The sequence below is a fragment of the Dermacentor andersoni genome, chromosome 9 (genome assembly GCF_023375885.2).
Source record: "Dermacentor andersoni chromosome 9, qqDerAnde1_hic_scaffold, whole genome shotgun sequence".
Taxonomy (NCBI): domain Eukaryota; kingdom Metazoa; phylum Arthropoda; class Arachnida; order Ixodida; family Ixodidae; genus Dermacentor; species Dermacentor andersoni.
In genome coordinates this window covers 139838776-139857715 of record NC_092822.1, presented here as the reverse complement: position 1 = coordinate 139857715, position 18940 = coordinate 139838776, and the positions used below count along the sequence as shown (strand labels likewise).

At 46.6% G+C, this 18940-nt stretch overlaps 1 protein-coding gene across 1 annotated transcript in view; it reads right to left on the bottom strand.

The window, feature by feature from the left end:
- LOC126529754 (ATP-binding cassette sub-family C member 2-like) overlaps positions 1-18940 on the bottom strand; it is a 282295-nt gene that overhangs the window by 90208 nt on the left and 173147 nt on the right. Inside the window, exons 6-7 of the mRNA XM_050177255.2 lie at positions 16957-17058; positions 5762-5971 (exon numbers count right to left, since the gene is read on the bottom strand). Coding sequence (XP_050033212.2) covers positions 5762-5971; positions 16957-17058 — 312 coding nt within the window. The remainder of the gene's footprint in view (positions 1-5761; positions 5972-16956; positions 17059-18940) is intronic.

The window sequence follows — 18940 nt, the reverse complement described above, 5'->3', positions numbered from 1 at the left end:
CATCAAAAACGCCAGGAGTGACTATGTCAACATTACGCTTCCCTCGCTATTGTCTATTGACCCATCCAAGTTTTGGAAAAGCGTTAAACCAATGAAGGTTCACATACTGATTCCGATGGGCGTGCACTGCGCAACGAAGAATGCTGTTCCATTCTTAACCACGTTTTTTGGCAATGTTTTTCCGATTCACGAGCAATCTCAGTGCCGCAGCTATGCGAAAGCAGGCTTTTTCCAATGGATTCTCTCGTGATTGAATTTGAAGGAGTCATCAACTTAATCAGGAAACTTAGGCTGTCGTCTGCCTGCGGAACTGATGAGATAAACACGAATTTTTCTGAAAAAACAGTGAAGTGTACTCTTCCATAATATTGTTACGTGAAGCTGAAGTCGAATACTATTTACAATTTATTTACAGGTAAGTTCACGGAGGCCAAAATGGCGACGCTATATCAAACCGGCACACACGTCGTCTTCGTCCTCCTCAGTGCAGCCACACTGTGGCGGCTGTTCCGTAGCATCACCCCCGGCTGTAGAAGCACCGTCCCGGTGCCTAATCTACACATCCGCGGTGAAAGGTGTGTGGTAGGGTTTTAGTCTTGCCACGTGAACGATGTCACTTGCAGCTGATGATGACGCTGAGAGATCGGCGGGGATGATTTCATAGGTGACATCGGTCACTTGGCGTACCACACCGTAAGCGCCTGTGTAGCGCGACATCAGCTTTTCGGAAAGGCCCACACGGCGAACGGGTGACCAGAGAAGCACCAGAGAACCCGGAGAAAAGTGCATGTCACGGTGGTGGCAATCATAGAGGCATCTCTGATGCTCCTGTGAGGCCTCGAGACGGGTGCGGGCGAGCTGGCGCGCGTGGTCGGCGTGTGCGATCGCGTCGCGGGCGTATTCAGTGGCGCAACGTGTGGCCAAGGGCAACAAAGTGTCCAAGGGCAACACGGGTTCTCGGCCATACAGGAGATAGAACGGTGAATAACCGGCGGTGTCGTGACGCGATGAATTATACGCGAACGTCACATATGGTAAGTGAAGATCCCAGTCGTGCTGGTCGGTCGCAACGTACTTGGAAAGCATGTCGGTGATGGTTCGATTGAGGCGCTCCGTGAGGCCGTTCGTCTGGGGGTGGTAGGACGTGCTGAACTTGTGCTTTGTCGAGCAGGAGCGGAGTATGTCCTCGACGACTGCCGACAGAAAGCTGCGGCCACGGTCAGTGAGTAATTGGCGCGGAGCACCGTGCACTAAAATGATGTCATAGAGAAGAAAGTCAGCAACGTCAGTAGCGCAACTTGTCGGGAGTGCTCTGGTGATTACGTACCGCGTAGCGTAATCGGTAGCGACGGCGACCCATTTATTTCCGGAGCCCGAGAGAGGAAACGGTCCGAGCAGGTCTAGACCAACAGGGAAAAAGGGTTCCAGTGGGATGTCGATCGGCTGGAGATATCCAGCTGGAGGTTAGGAGGGCTTCTTCCGGCGCTGACAGGGCTCACAAGCGGCAACGTAGCGCCGCACGGAGCGGACGACACCCGGCCAAAAGAACCGACGGCGTACACGGTCGTATGTGCGTGAGACGCCCAAGTGTCCAGCTAAGGGAACGTCGTGAAGTTGCTGGAGGACAGTCGAACGCCGGTGCGATGGAATGACGAGCAGAAGGTCAAGGCCGTGTGGATCGAGATTACGGCGGTATAATGTCCCATCCTTAAGGAGAAACATCCGGAGAGAGACGTCGCCAGGAGTTGACTCCAGATGGTCGATGAGGGCGCGTAATGAAGGATCGCGCCGTTGCTCGTTGCCGATTTGACGCAACTGGGACACAGAGAAAACGCAAACGATGGCGTCCGCATCAGCCGGTTTGTCGACGGGGTAGCGGGACAAACAATCGGCATCCTGGTGCAAGCGTGCCGTCTTATGTACCACGGAGAAGGTATATTCTTGCAGGGGTAACGCCCAGCGAGCGAGTCGCCCCGTGGGGTCCTTGAGCGAGGATAGCCAGCAGAGAGCGTTGTGATCAGTGATGACACAGAAGGGGCGTCCGTACAAGTATGGACGAAATTTCGCAACAGCCCACACAAGAGCGAGGCACTCGCGCTCTGTGATTGAATAATAGCGCTCGGCGGGTGATAGAAGTCGGCTGGCATAGGCTATAACGCGATCATGTCCACGCTGGCGCTGTGCTAACACTGCTCCTATGCCGTGACCACTTGCATCAGTTCGAACTTCCGTTGAGGCAGACGGGTCAAAGTGGGCCTAAATTGGAGGCGTGGTAAGGAGAGTAGTCAGCTGCGAGAAAGATGCGGCATGGTCAGGTCCCCAAGAAAAAGGGGCGTCTTTCTTCAAGAGGTAGGTAAGGGGACGTGCGATGGTCGCAAAATCCTTCACAAAGCGTCGGAAATAAGAGCACAGCCCTACGAAACTACGAACGTCCTTGGTAGACTTCGGAACAGGAAAATTCGTAACGGCGCGAATTTAGTCCGGATCGGGTCGCACGCCTCTGGCGTCTACGAGGTGTCCAAGGACGGCGATTTGGCGGCGAGCGAAATGACATTTTGACGAGTTCAACTGGAAGCCGGCTCGGCGGAACACGTCAAGAATCGCTGAAAACGGTCTAGATGCGTGTCGAATGTGGGCGAATAAACTATAACGTCGTCCAGATAGCACAAACAGGTGGATTACTTGAACCCCTGAAGCAAAGAGTCCATCATTCGTTCGAAGGTGGCGGGCGCGTTACAGAGACCGAAAGGCATCACCTTGAACTGATAAAGGCCATCAGGGGTAACAAATGCAGTCTTCTCTCGGTCCATGTCATCGACGGATATCTGCCAGTAGCCGGACCGTAAGCCGATAGAAGAAAAATATGTGGCACCGTACAGGCAGTAGAGAGCGTCATCAATACGTGGCAAAGGGTACACGTCCTTTTTTGTGATTTTGTTCAGGTGGCGATAATCTACACAAAAGCGCCACGTTCCATCCTTCTTTTTGACAAGTACGACGGGGGAAGCCCAGGGACTACAGGAAGGCTCGATAATGTCCTTTGCAAGCATCTTTGTGACTTCTTGTTGGATAACAGCTCGTTCTGACGCAGAAACACGGTATGGACGTCGGTGAATAGGGTTCGCATCGCCAGTATTTATGCGATGGGTCACGACGGACGTTTGACCTAAGGGTCTGTTGTCAAAGTCAAAAATGTCGCGATAGCCTTCAAGAACGCGGCAAAGAGCTTCAGCTTGAGCAGGTGTAAGGTCAGAGGAGACCATCTTGTTAATGTCGACATCAGTACCGTGCGATGATGTCACGGTATCGGCTGAGCTGTAACGATCTTCCACTGTGAATGGCTCCACCTCATCATCCTGCAAAGCGCGAATTATAGCCAAGGAGATCCCCTGAGGCAGAACTTGCGTGGTTAGCGCGAAATTGACGAGTGGAAGGCAGGTGTGGTTGCCAGTAATTTTCAGCACAGTGTGCGGCACGGTAACACCATGTGTAAGCACAACGGCCGGAATTGGTGCGGCCACGTAATTGCCGTCAAGTACAGCTGGAGAGGACAACAAGTCGACGTGGCTCTCAGAGTGAGGTGGTAGGCGAATAAAATCTATGCAGTTCAGATGGCTTGGAGGCGGGTCCACAGGGTCGGCAAGGAGAGGCAAGTCAAGGCGAAGTAAGCCGGCGGAACAGTCAATGAGGGCAGAATGATGGGCAAGAAAATCCAGACCGAGAATGAGTTCGTGAGGGCAATGCTCGATGACGGTGAAGAGAACGACGGTGTGTCTCTCAGCAATGCTGAGTCGGGCAGAACACATGCCAACAATAGCGACAGTCCCTCCGTCGGCGACTTGTACAACTCGGTTCGGGGCAGGCGTCAGCACTTTCTTGAGCAGCACTCATAATGGACACATGCGCCCCGGTGTCAATCAACGCGCACACAGGAACATTGTCGACGAGCACGTCCAAAAGATTCTTGTGCGTGGGTAAGGTGCAGCGAGGATTTTGTGCCAATGTCGTCAATGCAGCTTCACCTCCAGAAGCTGCACTGTATAGTTTTCCGGTCGGGGGTGCGGCGAGTAGGTCGGAGAAGGAGCACGGCGTGACGGGGGCGAGCGACATTGGCGGCGGGAGGGGGAAGGCGAGCGAGAGTAGCGGGGTCGTGGCAAAGGTGTCGCAGAGTCAGATGATGGAGTGGGCATAGAAGGGGCGAAGGAAAAGGATGCGGTATAGGGTCGAGGGGGGTATGAAAATGTCACATGCATCAAAATGTCACACATTTTCATGCAGTATCTCCAGTGCTCTACTTTGCCGACTGATTGGAAGGTGGGGAAGGTGATTCCCGTCTTTAAATCCGGTAACCAACACTCTGCCTTAAACTACCGACCAATTTCTTTAACAAGTATCCCCTGTAAAATGCTTGAGCATGTAATCTATTCTAACCTTATAGCATTTCTTGAAACCAACTCATTCTTCAGCAGGTTCCAACACGGCTTTCGTAAGCACCACTCGTGCGAAACTCAGCTTCTGTCTTTTACGCATGATGTCATCTTAGCACTAGATAATAGAATTCCGGTTGATTGTATGCTTCTACACTTTGCAAAAGCTTTTGATAAAGTTTCGCACCAATTACTACTACTGAAGCTCAGCACGCTGAACATCGACCCCAATATTCTCAAATGGATAGAATGCTTTCTGACTAACCGCACGCAGTACGTAACCGCTAATGATTGTTCCTCACATTCCTGTGCACTTAAATCTGGCGTTCCGCAAGGCTCAGTTTTAGGTCCTTTGCTCTTTTTAATATATATCAATGACCTTCCGCGTAACATCACGTCATCCATAAAACTCTTTGCAGACGACTGTGTCATGTACCGTAGAATAACTAACGAAAACGACAACTACCTTCTTCAAGCTGATCTTAATCGCGTCTCTGACTGGTGTAATACTTGGCTAATGACCCTTAACGTAAATAAATGTAAAAGTATGGCAATCTCGCGTTCTAACACTTCTGAACCTTTTACGTACACCTTGAACGGAGGTAAATTAGAGCAGGTTAGTACTTACAAATACCTTGGTGTTTACATATCGAACGATTTATCATGGCACTCTCACATTAACTACATTACTAACAATGCTTGTCGTACGCTTGGATACCTTCGCCGGAACTTTCGCCAAGCGCCAGCACACCTTAAGCTACAGCTATATCAAACATTAATCCGTCTAAACCTCGAGTACGCTTCAGCCGTCTGGAATCCAGCTCAATCAACGCTAATTGACACCTTAGAATCGGTCCAGAACCGTTCAGCTCGATTTATACTCAATAATTTTGCTCGTACTCTGGTCCTGTACGCGCTCTGCATAAAGAATAATGGCTGAAAGTTTCAGAAGCTTCCATTGGCTTTCTGCCGCTTTCTCTCGGGTATGCGAGGTTGTCTGTGGCAGGCAAGGAAACATTCGTATGAAAAACGTCGGAGGTCGTAAACATCGCTGCACGCAAGCGCCTATTCACGCGGACTGCGCGAGCGCACTCTGCTTTTAGTGTCGTTGCAGCCTGCAGGTGCCGCTCGCTAACGCGCTAGTACGCACCGCTCCATCGAAGTTAGACGTGTGTATATACGTATACGCAAACCACAATAATATTTTCTCAAGAGTATTTAACACAATGCTTTGACCAGTTTGTTTAGATTATATACATGTCTTTCCGTATTTACGTCCACATTGTTTGACTCGTAATGCGCTTTGTCTAATTGCTCTTGCGACATGCACTCACCTTCTCCCTCGCGTTCACAGTGAAGGTGACGTGTTTGAGAGAGTCCTCGAGCATTGATGGTCGGTACGACGCTGAGAAGTCCTGGAAACTAATGCTGCCTTCAAGGGGCCATGTCTTGTCGACTTGATGCAGCTTAGCCGTGGAGTCTCTGGCCATCGGATTCCTTTTGGCATTGGGTGCTTCCTCGATGGTAATATATTCGACGTCATTCTGCACGATTACACAAAAGGAAGTCGCTTGGAGTGACACAAGGCAGCACTAAACGCCGAGCGACGGTATCGCGTTTAAATCACAATCTCTGTAAAAACGAAAAAGAAATATGAAACATGCCTCGTGCACACGTCAATGTTCTCTTAAATGATGGATGACAGCAATACAATACACCCACGCAACACACGTACTGTCAATGCAAGGCAAAGAAAAAAAAATTCTAGTGCTCTCTTTGAAATGCGATTAGAATTCTTAGCCTACGTCAGCGCCTATTCGTCCGTCCGTCCGTCCGTCCGTCCAGCCATCCATCCATCGATCCTTCCGCTTACGCCGACCTAGTGGCATAAGCTGTCAGTGGCACAAGTCGTCTCCCAGCCTGGCCCAACTAGTGATGTGCTCGTCATCATGATGCCGTCATGGTCATTCTATCGTCGTCATCCCACAGAGTCCTCTAATTCTCGTCATGCTGTCGTCGTCATGTCTTCTACGCCCTCTCAGTGAACTAAGCTGTCTAATAGCTTGGCCCGTCAGGCATGTGGTCGTGACCATGATGCCGGTGTCATCGATCTATCATCTTCATTCCAGCTTCGGCGTCTCACTCTCGTCAGGACATCGTCTTCACAGCTTCTACACCTATTCAGCACCTATGTTGGCTAATAGTTTGTGCTACCTGGTATGTGCCTGTGGTTGTGGTGTCATTGTAGTTGTTGCATTGTCATCAGTGAAGCTTTGTCATCCGGTTCTCCTCATGCTGTAGTCGTCATGCCTTCGTCACAACGACGTCATGCATTACTTGTGATGTCGTCGTGCGGCCATTGTGGTCATTCCATCGTCGTAACTCCAGCTTCTTCATTAGACTTTTGCCAGGCCGCCATTGTCATGCCATCTTTGCCAGACAGTCGTCATCATACCATTGTCGTCAGTGCCGTCGTCATGCTATTGCTTAACCATAGTCAGCACTTCAAAAACGTTGTCCCATCGTCTTCATACTGTCGTCGTGATTTTGCCGTGGTTGTGTCATCCACGTCACTGTTCTGTAGTCTTATGGTAATTTAATTCTTTTAGATAAATGAGTTTCTCGAGTTTTACATGCCAAAACAACCATTCGTTTATTAGGCACGCAATAGTCGAGGGCTGCGGAATAACTTGGACCACCTTGGGTTCTTTATTGTGCAGCTATATCTAGGTACAAGGGTGTTTTTGCATTTCGCTCCCATCTAAATTCGGCCGCCGTAGCCGGGACTTGATCCCGAGACCTCGTGCGTAGCAGCCCAACACCATAGCCACTATGCAACGATGGCGGGTTATTGTATTTATGGTGTTCTCATTCAGTCGTGATATACGGGTGCCGTGATCGAACTATCATCTTCATTGCGTCGTCGTCACACTGTCGCTGTCATGCATCCGTTGTCGTACAATACAATACAATACAATCTTCAATACCGTCGTCGCCATTCCATTGTGGTTGTGCTGTTGCCGCTATTTCAACATCGTCATCTGGATTTTTTCATGACATCATCATCCCGCTTCTTTGCCGATTCAGTGGCCTATGTCTAATAGCTTGGAGCACTAGGTAAATGCTCATGGTCATTCCACCATTGCCCCAGCTTCGTTGCTTCACCCTCGTCATGCCGTCTTCGTCACGTTCCCTGTGTCGACTCAGAGTGGCCCAGGTTAACTACTATCTTAGACCAGTATGTATGTGCTCGCGTTTGTGATGCCGTCGTGGTCATTGCGTCATCGTAATTCATGCTTTGTCATCCAACTCTCGTCATGCATTAGTTGTGATATTGTTGTCGTGAGGCTGTCAACGTCGTTCTACTGTCAGCGATCCATCTTCGCCATTACTTTCGCGCCATGCCGTCATCGTCACACCACAGTCTTGATACAGTCTGCGCGATATGATCGTCATCATTCTAATGTATACCATAATTATCATTGTCCCGTGGTCACACGGTCGTCGTCATGCATTCGTTGCCACACCATCGTTGTGATGTCGTGGTTGTTCCATCCTCGTCGTCGTCATCATCATCATCATTATCATCATCACCATCATCAAGCCTGGCTACACCCACTGCAGGGCAAAGGCCTCTCCCATCTCCAACCCGTCATGTGCTAACTGTGGCCATGTCCCTGCAAACTTCTTAATCTCATCCGCCCACCTAACTTTTACCGCCCTCTGTTACTCTTCCCTTCTCTTGGAATTCAGTCCGTAACCTGACCATCCATCTTCCTCCTCATTACATGCCTTGCCCATACCCATTTCTTTTCCTTGATTTCAACTAAGATGTCATTAGCTCGCGTTTGTTCACTCACCGAATCTGCTCTTTCCTGCTCCTGTTCACTCACATCTGTTCACTCACCGAATCTGCTCAGAAGAATGATGGGTGTAACGTTAAATGATAACCCTGTTACACCCATCATTCTTCTTTCCCTAGCTCATTCCGTCGTCCTCAGGTTAAGCAGAACCCTTTTCGTAAGCCTCCAGGTTTCTGCCCCGTGCGTGAGTACTGGTAAGACACAGCTGTTATACACTTTTCTCTTGGGGGATAATGGCAACCTCCTGTTCATGGTCCGAGAATGCCTGCCAAATGCACCCCAGCCCATTCTTATTCTTCTGATTATTTCAGCCTCAAGATACGGATCGGCGGTCACTATCTGCCCCTACCACTTCCACCTCGCTAACTATCGTAAACTGCTTTTCTCTTCCGAGACTGGTAAACATTGGTCTAGTTTTCTGGAGATTATTATTTAGACCCACCCTTCTGCTTTGCTTGTCCAGGTCAGTGAGCATGCATTGCAGTTGTTTCTTTTAGTTACTAAGCAACGCAATATCACCAGCGAATCGCAAGTTACTAAGGTATTCTCCACTAACTCTTATCCCCAATTCTTCCCTATCCAGGTCTCTGAATACCTCCTGTTAGCACGGTGTGAATAGCATTGGAGAGATTGTATCTCCCTGTCTGACGCCTGCCTTTACTGGGATTTTGTTGCTTTCTTTATGGAGGACGACGTTGACTGTGGAGCCGGTAAAGATATCTTTCAGTATTTTTACACACGGCTCGTCTACACCCTGATTCCTCAATGCCTGCATGACTACTGAGGTTTCGACTGAATCAAACGATTTCTCGTAATCAATGAAAGCTATATATAGGGGTTGGTTATATTACGCACGTTTCTCTATCACCTGATTGATAGTGTGAATATGGTCTATTGTTGAGTAGCCTTTGCGAAATCCTGCTTGGTCCTTTTTGGTTCACAGAAGTCTAAGGTGTTCATCATTTTATTTGCGATTACCTTAATAACTACTCTGTAGGCAACGGACAGTAAACTCATCGGTATATAATTTTTCAAGTCTTTGACGTCTCCTTCTTTATGAATTGGGATTATGTTAGCGTTCTTCCAAGATTCCGGTACGCTCGAAGTCCTGAGGTATTGCGTATAGAGGGTGGCCAGTTTTTCTAGAAGGATCTGCCCACAATCCTTCAACAAATCTGCTGTTACCTGATTCTCCCCAGCTGCCTTCCCCCTTTGCATAGCTCCCAGGGCTTTCTTTACTTCTTCCGGCGTCACTTGCGGGATGGCAAATTCTTCTAGACTATTCTGTCTTTCATTATCGTCGTGGGTACCACTGGCACTGTAAAAATTTCTATATAACTCCTCAGCCACTTGAACTATCTCATAAATATTAGTAATTATATTGCCGGCTTTGCCTCTTAACACATACATCTGATGCTTGCCTATTGCTAGTTTCTTCACGGATTTTAGGCTTCCTCCATTCCTGAGAGCATGCTCAATTCTATCGATATGGTACTTCCTATGTCAGCTATCTTAAGCTTGTTGATTAACTTGGAAAGTTCTACCAGTTCTATTCTAGGTTAGTCAAGTGTTCGATGAAAACTCGTCTGGCGAGGAAACATAATAGTGCCAAAAAACATGCACTCGCCAAGAATAAACTAAATATAAAGAAGCTACGTTTCTGGCTTCGTGCGGGTCCCTTGATCACAATGAAGATGTAAGCGTGGGCGCGCGGCTATTTATGGGTGAGATGGCGCAGCGTTCGGGTGTATATCTCGGGATTACCCCGCGTCCTGTTTATCGTGTGTGTAGTTGATTGGATGTAAAATGATTTTAAAAGCAAATGGGCAGATAAGTGTTTTTCTTTTGCGATGATGGCTGCCGAATCCCAGTCAATGATGTGTCCGGTTCGTTCATGTTGTTCCGCCAGGGCGTTCGCGGCTGTGTGGTCCTTGGCAACGTCATTCATGGGTTGTTTCCAGCGTCGTTTAACATTTCCGCTCTCGCCGATGTACGACACGTCACACTCCTTGCATGGTATCTTTTATATCACTCCCGATTAGTCCGTGTGTTGCAAAAGGTCTTTTGCGCGTACCAGCTGTTCGCTAATTTTTCGAGAAGGCACGTGGGCGATTTGAACACTGGAGCCCTTAAAGATTCGTGCTAGGGATTCGCTTGTTCCCACTATGTAGGGTACCGTCGCGCACTTCACTGTTTCTTTCGCCGTTTCACGGCGCGGCTTCACTGTTTGAGCTCCTGCGTTCTTTGCAGTTGTCGAGGGTAGCCATTGTTCAACAGGTCCCTTTTCACAACCTGTAGCTCTTGCCTACGTTTTGTGGGGCTGGAGCAGACGTGGAATGCCCGGGAAAAGAGTGCTGCTGCGACCGATCGCTTTTGCCCAATTGGGTGCGCCGAGTCAAAGCTCAGGTACTTTCGTGTGTGCGTTGGCTTTCTCTAGACAGTAGTCCTCAAGCCGCTTGAAGTCCTCTCTACGACGATATCTAGGATGGGAATTCGCCCATTGTTTTCCTTTTCAGTCGTGAACTGTATACTCGGTTTAAAGGAATTTATGTCCTCGAGCACACTTTCGGTTATCCCGCTTGCGCGAAAAAGGTATTCATTATCCGCAAGATATTAACTTCTGCAAGCTCCACTAATGATTTTTCCCTGCTATACCTAGAGCCTATGCCATATTCCCCCACTGACTTGTCTCCAGCCTGGTTCTTGCCTACCCTGGCATTGAGGTCGTATAGTGTATTTTGTTTGACATTACCCATCGCCGATTCCACGTCTTCATAGAAGCTTTCGACTTGCTGGTCATCATGACTGGATGTAGCCGTGTTGACCTGTGACACCTTCAATTTGGACCTCTTATTAAGTTTCACAACAAGACCTGCTACCCTCTCGTTAATGCTATAGAATTCTCGTATGTTACCAACAATATCGTTAGTAATCAGGAATCCGACTACTAGTTCTCGTCTCTCCGCTAAGTCCCGGTAGCACACGACGTGTCCGCTTTGCAGCAATGTATATGCTTCATTTGTCCGCCCAACCTCACTGAGCCCTATTATATCCGATTTAATGCCCGCTAATTCCTCCAATAGCACAGCTAGACGCGTCTCAGTAGATAACGTTCTAGCGTTATACGTTGCCAGGTTCGCATTCCAATGGCGGCCTGGCCGGATCCAGAGATTCTTAGCACCCTCTGCTGCGTCACTTGTCTGACCGCCGCCTTGGTCAGTTGCTTCGCAGCTGCTGGGGACTGAGGGCCGGGGTTCGATTGTTGTATTCATATAAGAGGTTGTGGCCCAGTACTGCACCATGGTGACCAATCCTGCTCTGGTGAGGGAGTGCGTTACCGGTTCTGGTCACCGCATCAGACCGTACTCTTCGCCTGTTATACAATTTTATCAACACGCGGGTTTTTTTTTAATCTTCGACTCCCTCCATGCCGTTGTCGTGACGCCATCGTCACGACGTCGTCGTCATATCATTCTCATCATTCTGTCGTCATCAGGCTGTCGTTTTAGCATCGTCATTACTTCCGAAACGTCATCCCATTGTCGTCATGCTGCAGTCGTCTTTCCACCTTCGTGGTTCCGTCGACGACATTTTTTCGTCACTCTATCGTAATCGCGCTATCGTGATTCAGTCAGTATTATGTCACCATTGTCGTGCATTCGTTGCCATTGTGTCGTAAAACATTCGCTGCCATGCCGTTATCGTGTCATCGTTTTCAAGCCTTAAAACAATAAAAGTTCAAATCTTCAAACAATAAAAAAAGACAATAACACCTATGAACTCCCACAACAAAATTTTCTGATCCCCTACTGTCAACTTTGCTGTGCTTTCGCAGCTCCGTCAACTGTGCTTTCGCACGTCTCCGTTTCTTGTCGTTTCCCTACCTTTCTTCCCCTAATCCTCCTATCGCCTCTTACTAATTGCTGCTGCAGACATGTTTACTTTTTCACTGCTCTCGCTGAACCCAAGGGCTTCAAGGAGGCCAGTGGTGCCTAAATCGACCACTGGGTAGACGTGTTCACATTTTAATAAAACATGCTCCATAGTTTCCCTAGCTTTACCGCAGGAAGCACATGCTTCTTCTTCCCTCTTATATCTCGCTTTATAGGTGCGTGTTCTAAAGCATCCCGATCTCGCTTCGAAAAGTAATGAACTTCCCATTGAGCCATCATAAATTCTCTCTTTCCTGATTTCGTTTTTTCCTCTTAAGTAGTTGCTCATGGCAGGTTTCTTTTCCATTGCCGCCACCCATGAGATTATTTCAGCTTCTCTGACTTTCTGCTTGACCATCTTCGTTTCTGTGTTGCCTACCCTACAGCCCACCTACAGCCCACCTACAGGCCGCATACTTGCTGGTAAGCTTCCTAGTTCCTTTCCTCCACTGTGAATCAATGTTCTTCCTGTACAGATACGTCAACACTCTCCCAGCCCATTTACTTTCTTCCATATTCCTCTAACGGCTAAAGTTTCGTGGGACGCCCTCTGTATAGAAAGGCTCACCTAACCAAGCGCTGTTGTCACAGTGCTATGGGAAGGCCACTTATAGTGAGGACTCCTGAAGAGCCGCGTGCATGCGAGGAGCGGCGAATGAGACAGGCGGCAATGTGAACAATGGCGTTGTGCTCTTGCCACTGATGGACATCGTGCCCAGGACGCTCAGCGCAAGCGCCAAGCGCGGCAGGATGATGACAAATGTTGTGAAGCCGAAAACGCGGCCATGCAACCAAGGTTCAATGTAATCAATCGTTCAAGCGCAATCTGTAAATCTAAGAAGAAATTTCTCGGCACAAAATGTGGATTTATTTGCTTTGTGTGCGATCGACTGTGTTTCCAGGTTAAGTGCATTTAGCCTGTCTTTGGTCCAGCCTTTGTAGGTTCACGTAGTAGCGGCGCAAGCCAACTAAGAGGCCGTTGAAACACCTTTGGCTAATAATTAGCTAAAGTGCATGTGAATGTCGTCATGTATCGGGAGATGGCACGGTTAAGCAATAAATTAGAAGACCTGGAAAACAGAAGTCGTCGGAACAATTTGATCATAAATGGTCTCAAAGAGGGAGACAACGAAAGCCCGGCAACATTGGAAAAACGCGTGATACATGACATTTTCAAGGAAATTCTTGCAGTTGAAGTTAAATCTATCGAACGGATTCATCGTATCGGCAAGAAACGTACTGCACGTGAACGCCCAGTAATTCTTAGTTTTTTCGATTTCACGGAGAAAATGTCTGTTCTTCGAAACTGTTCCAAGTTGCGAGGCGAGAAGATACCTATCTCGGAAGAGTTCTCACCAGTAGTACGGGAAATGCGCCGGCAACTATGGCGTTCATCCCAAGAAAATCGCACCAGAGGAGACAAGGTCAAGCTTACATTTGATAAAGGGAGAATAAACAGCGATCTGTATGCCTGGGATAGCACTGAAAATAAGAGGACACTCGTGAAGCGTGAAAGCCGTTTCGCTTATGAAAACAGTCACTCCACCTCGTGACAAAATTCACCTCAACTCTCGATATTATGTTTATTATAGTGCTGGTGTACATCCCCGATATAATTGTCATCACTGAAACCTGGTTGCATTCTCACATTCACGGTTGATAGGTGCTTCCCAATTCCTATTCTATCGTTCGTTTCGACCGCGATGGCCGGGGAGGGGGCGTTGCCATTGCTATTAAAGAAGGCTTATCATTTAAGACAGACGAAGGAATGCCCTATCACGAGAGTGTGTGGTGCAGTATTACTATCAATGGAATGTTAGTGTTCGTTGGCGGCATATACCGACGACCAAGTGCACCGACTGACTATCTTGCTAAATTACGCAACTTTCTGTGCCGTAAAATTAACGAGCGTACTAAACTTATCTTAGTCGGAGACTTCAACTTCACGGGGATTGACTGGGGAAATCTGACAACTGGTGGAAACGAGCACAGTAGTTGTGAAATGCTTCTGAATCTTATGTTTAGTTTGTCTTTAACCCAGCTTGTTAGGGAGCCAACGCATATACAAGGGCAAGCAAGCTCCATTCTTGATCTTGCTTTCGTTTCCAAGACGCTAAACCCTGATATCCGTATCGAAAATGGAATCTAGGACCATAAAATGCTTTTACTTACTTTTGATAACTTCAGTTTCAGTTCCACCCAAATCACCAGTATATCTCGTATATCTGTCAAGGATTACAGCAGGGCAGATGATGTCAGTGCTATTGATTACATTGAAATAACGCTAGACAGTCTTTTACAGTCGGGATTTGAAAAAGTGAATGACTTATGGTTAAAGCTGAAACGAAACGAATAGTAGCGTACTGTGAGGAAAAATTTATCCCATCAGTAAAAAAGCGAGAAGACACCTTGAATTACACGCAGTATTGTCCGCTTCAAAAGAAGGTTACAAAGAATGCGTAAAAAGAAAACCAACGTCGATGCTATAACTGAAGTTTCGCAAATGCTCAGAGCAAAAATTTCTTCAGCAAGAAGCAATTTCTTCATAAATACGCTGACCAATTATCTGACACACCAGCCAAGAAAGTTCTGGCGTTACCTGGCAAAACCGGAGACTTCGATCGACCAAATGGAAATAGACGGAGCCGTTACAGATGACGCAAATTGTATCCCGAACGCCTTTAATCACTATTTCCAGTTTGTGTTCACCCATGCTTCTGCCTCAGAGTTCAATCAAGCGGAATACCATTCCCGCATGCCTGACCTTGTCATAACAGAATGCGGCATTCTTAACTTACTGCTACAGCTTGATGAAAAGAAATCGCCTGGGCCCGACGGATTACTCAATGCTTTTCTAAAGCGATACGCGCAACAACTGTCTCCCCTTCTTCAAACATTTTTTTTCCTTACCCATGGAAACAGCATCCGTGCCCGCCGACTGGCTTTGTGCGAAAGTGGTCCCGGTGTTCAAAAAAAAAATGGGAATAGGCTCTTGGTAAGTATGTACAGGCCTATATCACTAACCAGCTCTTGCTGCAAGTTATTGGAGCATGTAATTAACAAAGCAGTCATAAGTTACCTGGAAAGCAACAACCTTTTATATGTAAACCAGCACGGCTTTAGGAAGGGACTATCAACAGTTACGCAATTACTTGAAATTACACATGACTTCGCGGCTGCTATTAACACTGGTTTGCAAGTGGATGCAGTGTTCGTTGACTTTGCAAAGGCTTTTGATTCTGTCACGCATTGTAAATTAATTGAGAAGCTTAAAATTACTGCTATTAATTCAAACATAGTTTCCTGGATTGCAGCTTACCTCTCAGGCCGTACTCAATACGTCGAAATAAAAAATGCCAAATCCAATAGCCTAGACGTTTGCTCTGGTGTTCTACAGGGATCAGTATTAGGACCTACACTTTTTTAAATCTATATAAATGACATTTTTTCCTGTGTCACTGCAAATGTTGTACTGAAATTATTTGCAGACGACTGCATTGTGTACACTACGGTTAGTTCACAAGATGACCAAAATAATTTGCACTTAACACGAACCAACATTGATTCTTGGTGTAAAACTTGGGATATGAAAATAAATGTACGCAAAACGTCATCTGTCACCATAACAAGGGAAAAAATGCCCATCTATTTTACTTACCTTTTATCAGGATCTGCTGTGACACGTAAAAATGAAGTAAAATACTTGGGGGTTGGGAAATTGAGTTGGGAATCCCACATACATAACGTATGTACAAAAGCATACCGACAACCTGGATTCGTCCGACGAAAATTGTCAGCTGCACCAGCGCATGCAAAACTAAACGCCTATATGACTCTAGTAAGACCCATTCTGGAGTACAGCGCCATAGTTTGGAACCCCCATCAGTCTTACCTGAAAACGAAACTTGAAAGAATTCAAAGCCTAGCACTCCGTTTTATTTATTCCCGTTACTCCCGCTACATTAACGTGACACTTCTCCGTAAAAGGGCTAGCATCTCGACGTTAGAATTCCGACGACTAACTGCATGTATGAAATTTCTTTTCCTGTTATATCACGATTGCATCAGCGTAACTAAAGATTTGTACCTAAAGCCACCTCACCACCACTCCAAAAGAATCAACCACGACTTGTGCATACGGCCATTTGCTGCTAGATGTGATTTATTCAAATTTTATTTTTTTCCTCGATCCATAGAACTATGGAATAGCCTGCCTCGCCATATTCTGAATAATGTGTCACTTGATGTTTTTGTTGCGAATGTTGAATCTTTCTTTGAAAATGCTCTCGTAAATGTGTTGTAGCCATAGCTTTCTTGATTATTAGTCATGAATTGTACGATTCTACGGCTCTGCACACTTTTTGATTCTATTATTTATATAAGATATGTTTCTTTTCATTCATGTTCCGGAACACCAAACCTGTTGTACCACCTAATGTACATTCCACGCCTGTCAGAGCCTGAGAAAGGCTCACAGTAATATGAAATAAATAAATAATAAATGTGAATAAGTTCAAGCAACGTCGCAATGGGTAATCATTCTAGGTGTCGTTCACAGCTTCGCTCTCCAACCACCTTCGCAGCGCGAATTGGAGCACAAGTTTCTTTTTCGTAGAATTCTTGTTTTGAATACATCTGTGTTATTGATATTTATTAAAGTTATTTTTCATCAGAGCGTGTAACACTCTGCTGACAAAGGACAACATAGAAAAGAAAGACATTTGAACCACTTACCTCTATTGGCAGCTCTGTGTACTCGATGTCCCGTTCCAGGGAAACCATAATTTGAGTCATGCCTAGGAAGGTGACGCACAGCATCGCCATAGTCATAGGGATCTATAACAGACAAAAGAACATCAGGGATGAGGTACTACAAATATTGGAAGAATTACTTTATGAAATGCGGTGTATAACTGATTTTTTATTGAAAACGAATACGTGGTGACGATCAAGTGTAAAAAAAATTCATCTCATAGACTTCTAACGGACACCACTTGCCTCAATGCTCCAAACTAGCTCGGACACGTTCGCGAGTGCCCTGTATGAAGAGGCATAGAGAAGCTGCAACGAATTATCATCTGCACAAGTGATAATGAGGGACCGCAGTATCACAAGGACGCAAAAAGGCCCAGGGCTTTCAGGAAGCTGCTAATTGTCGTAATAGAATAGAGGATAACTAAATATAGCATTTTGTTATTATAAACCAGCTAAACTGAACAATAAAAACTTGACAGTCACTTTAGCATCGCCAAAGAGGCTCAAGGCAAAAGTCTGCGCACCTACGAGGCATTCATTAAATTACTTGACATCCTCATTTGAATGCGTTGTTACTTCCTATTACTTGTTTTCTCCCATCACTGGCGTGGGTTCGAGTGCATTAATTAACCGTACTTGAAATACCTGTACCTTAATCAGCTTCGCCCTAATTAACCCCAATGGTTGCGGGTTCTAGAGCCTGAATTACCTCTATCCTAATTAAGCCTGCTCTAATTAACACCAAAGGCGTTGGGTTCGGTTCCCAATAAAGTGGAGGGTTCGTGTGCCTTAATTAAATGAGCGGTAAGACCAAAAGTCGTGGGTGCCACTCCCACTAAAGGCCGTGGTTCCGACTGCCTTAAATAACTGTAGCCTAATTAGGAATGCCTGAATTACATTCCCCTTAAGTAACACAGAGGTCGTGGGTTCGACTGCCACGAAAGTCGTCGGTTCGAGTGCCTTAAATAGCTCTATCTTAGTTAACTCAGAGTTAAGGTGCTCGCAAACATGACCTTTGTTAGCGACATGGTGTGGCATGGTGGCACCCTAAATACTTTCGTCTACTCCCAAACCCCCAATACCCCCAAACGTCGTGGGTTCGACTCCCACCAGAGATGATGCGTTCCAAGGCCATAACTTTATATAAATTAACCTTGCCGTATTAACACTAAAGGTCATGGGTTCGACTCCCACCAAAGCTCGAGGATTGGACCCCCAATTTTTATGCCACTGAACTTTCAGGCCATTGACTTTTCCAGACTGAAATTTTATACCAATGCGCCAACTAAAATTTTCGCCTGAATAATAAAAGTCTGCGGGAATCGATTTACCGAAGCTTTCATTGGTACTTGTGAAGAACTATGTTTCTGCTTAGCCCGTATTTTCAAGCAGAGATCATGTGACCCAAATGGACACATTTGGACTGGGAACTGCCTAGCTCAACATAAACTCGTTACACTCGATCATTCGCATGCCCCGCATGACGACGACACAACGACTATGATGGAATAATGATGACGGCATGACGACAATGGCACGACAAAACTCGAAGCACTACGACAAAATGGCGGGGATGGAACAACCGCGACAGCATGGCAGTGGCGTGACAACAACGTGATGCCAGAATGATGCCGATGGTATTACGACGCCAGCGTGTTGATAGTGTGACGAAGAGATATACAAAACTGAAATGGCCATCTTCGAGCGTACCAGAATCTTGGAAGAACGCTAGCATAATCTTAATCCATAAGAAAGGGGACGCCAAACACTTGAAAAATTATAGACCGATCAGCTTACTGTCCGTTGCCTACAAAGTATTTACTAAGGTAATCACAAATAGAATAAGGAACACCTTAGACTTCTGTCAGCAAAAGGACCAGGCAGGATTCCGTAAAGGCTACTCAACAATAGACCATATTCACACTGTCAACCAGGTGATAGAAATGTGAGGAATAATACCAAC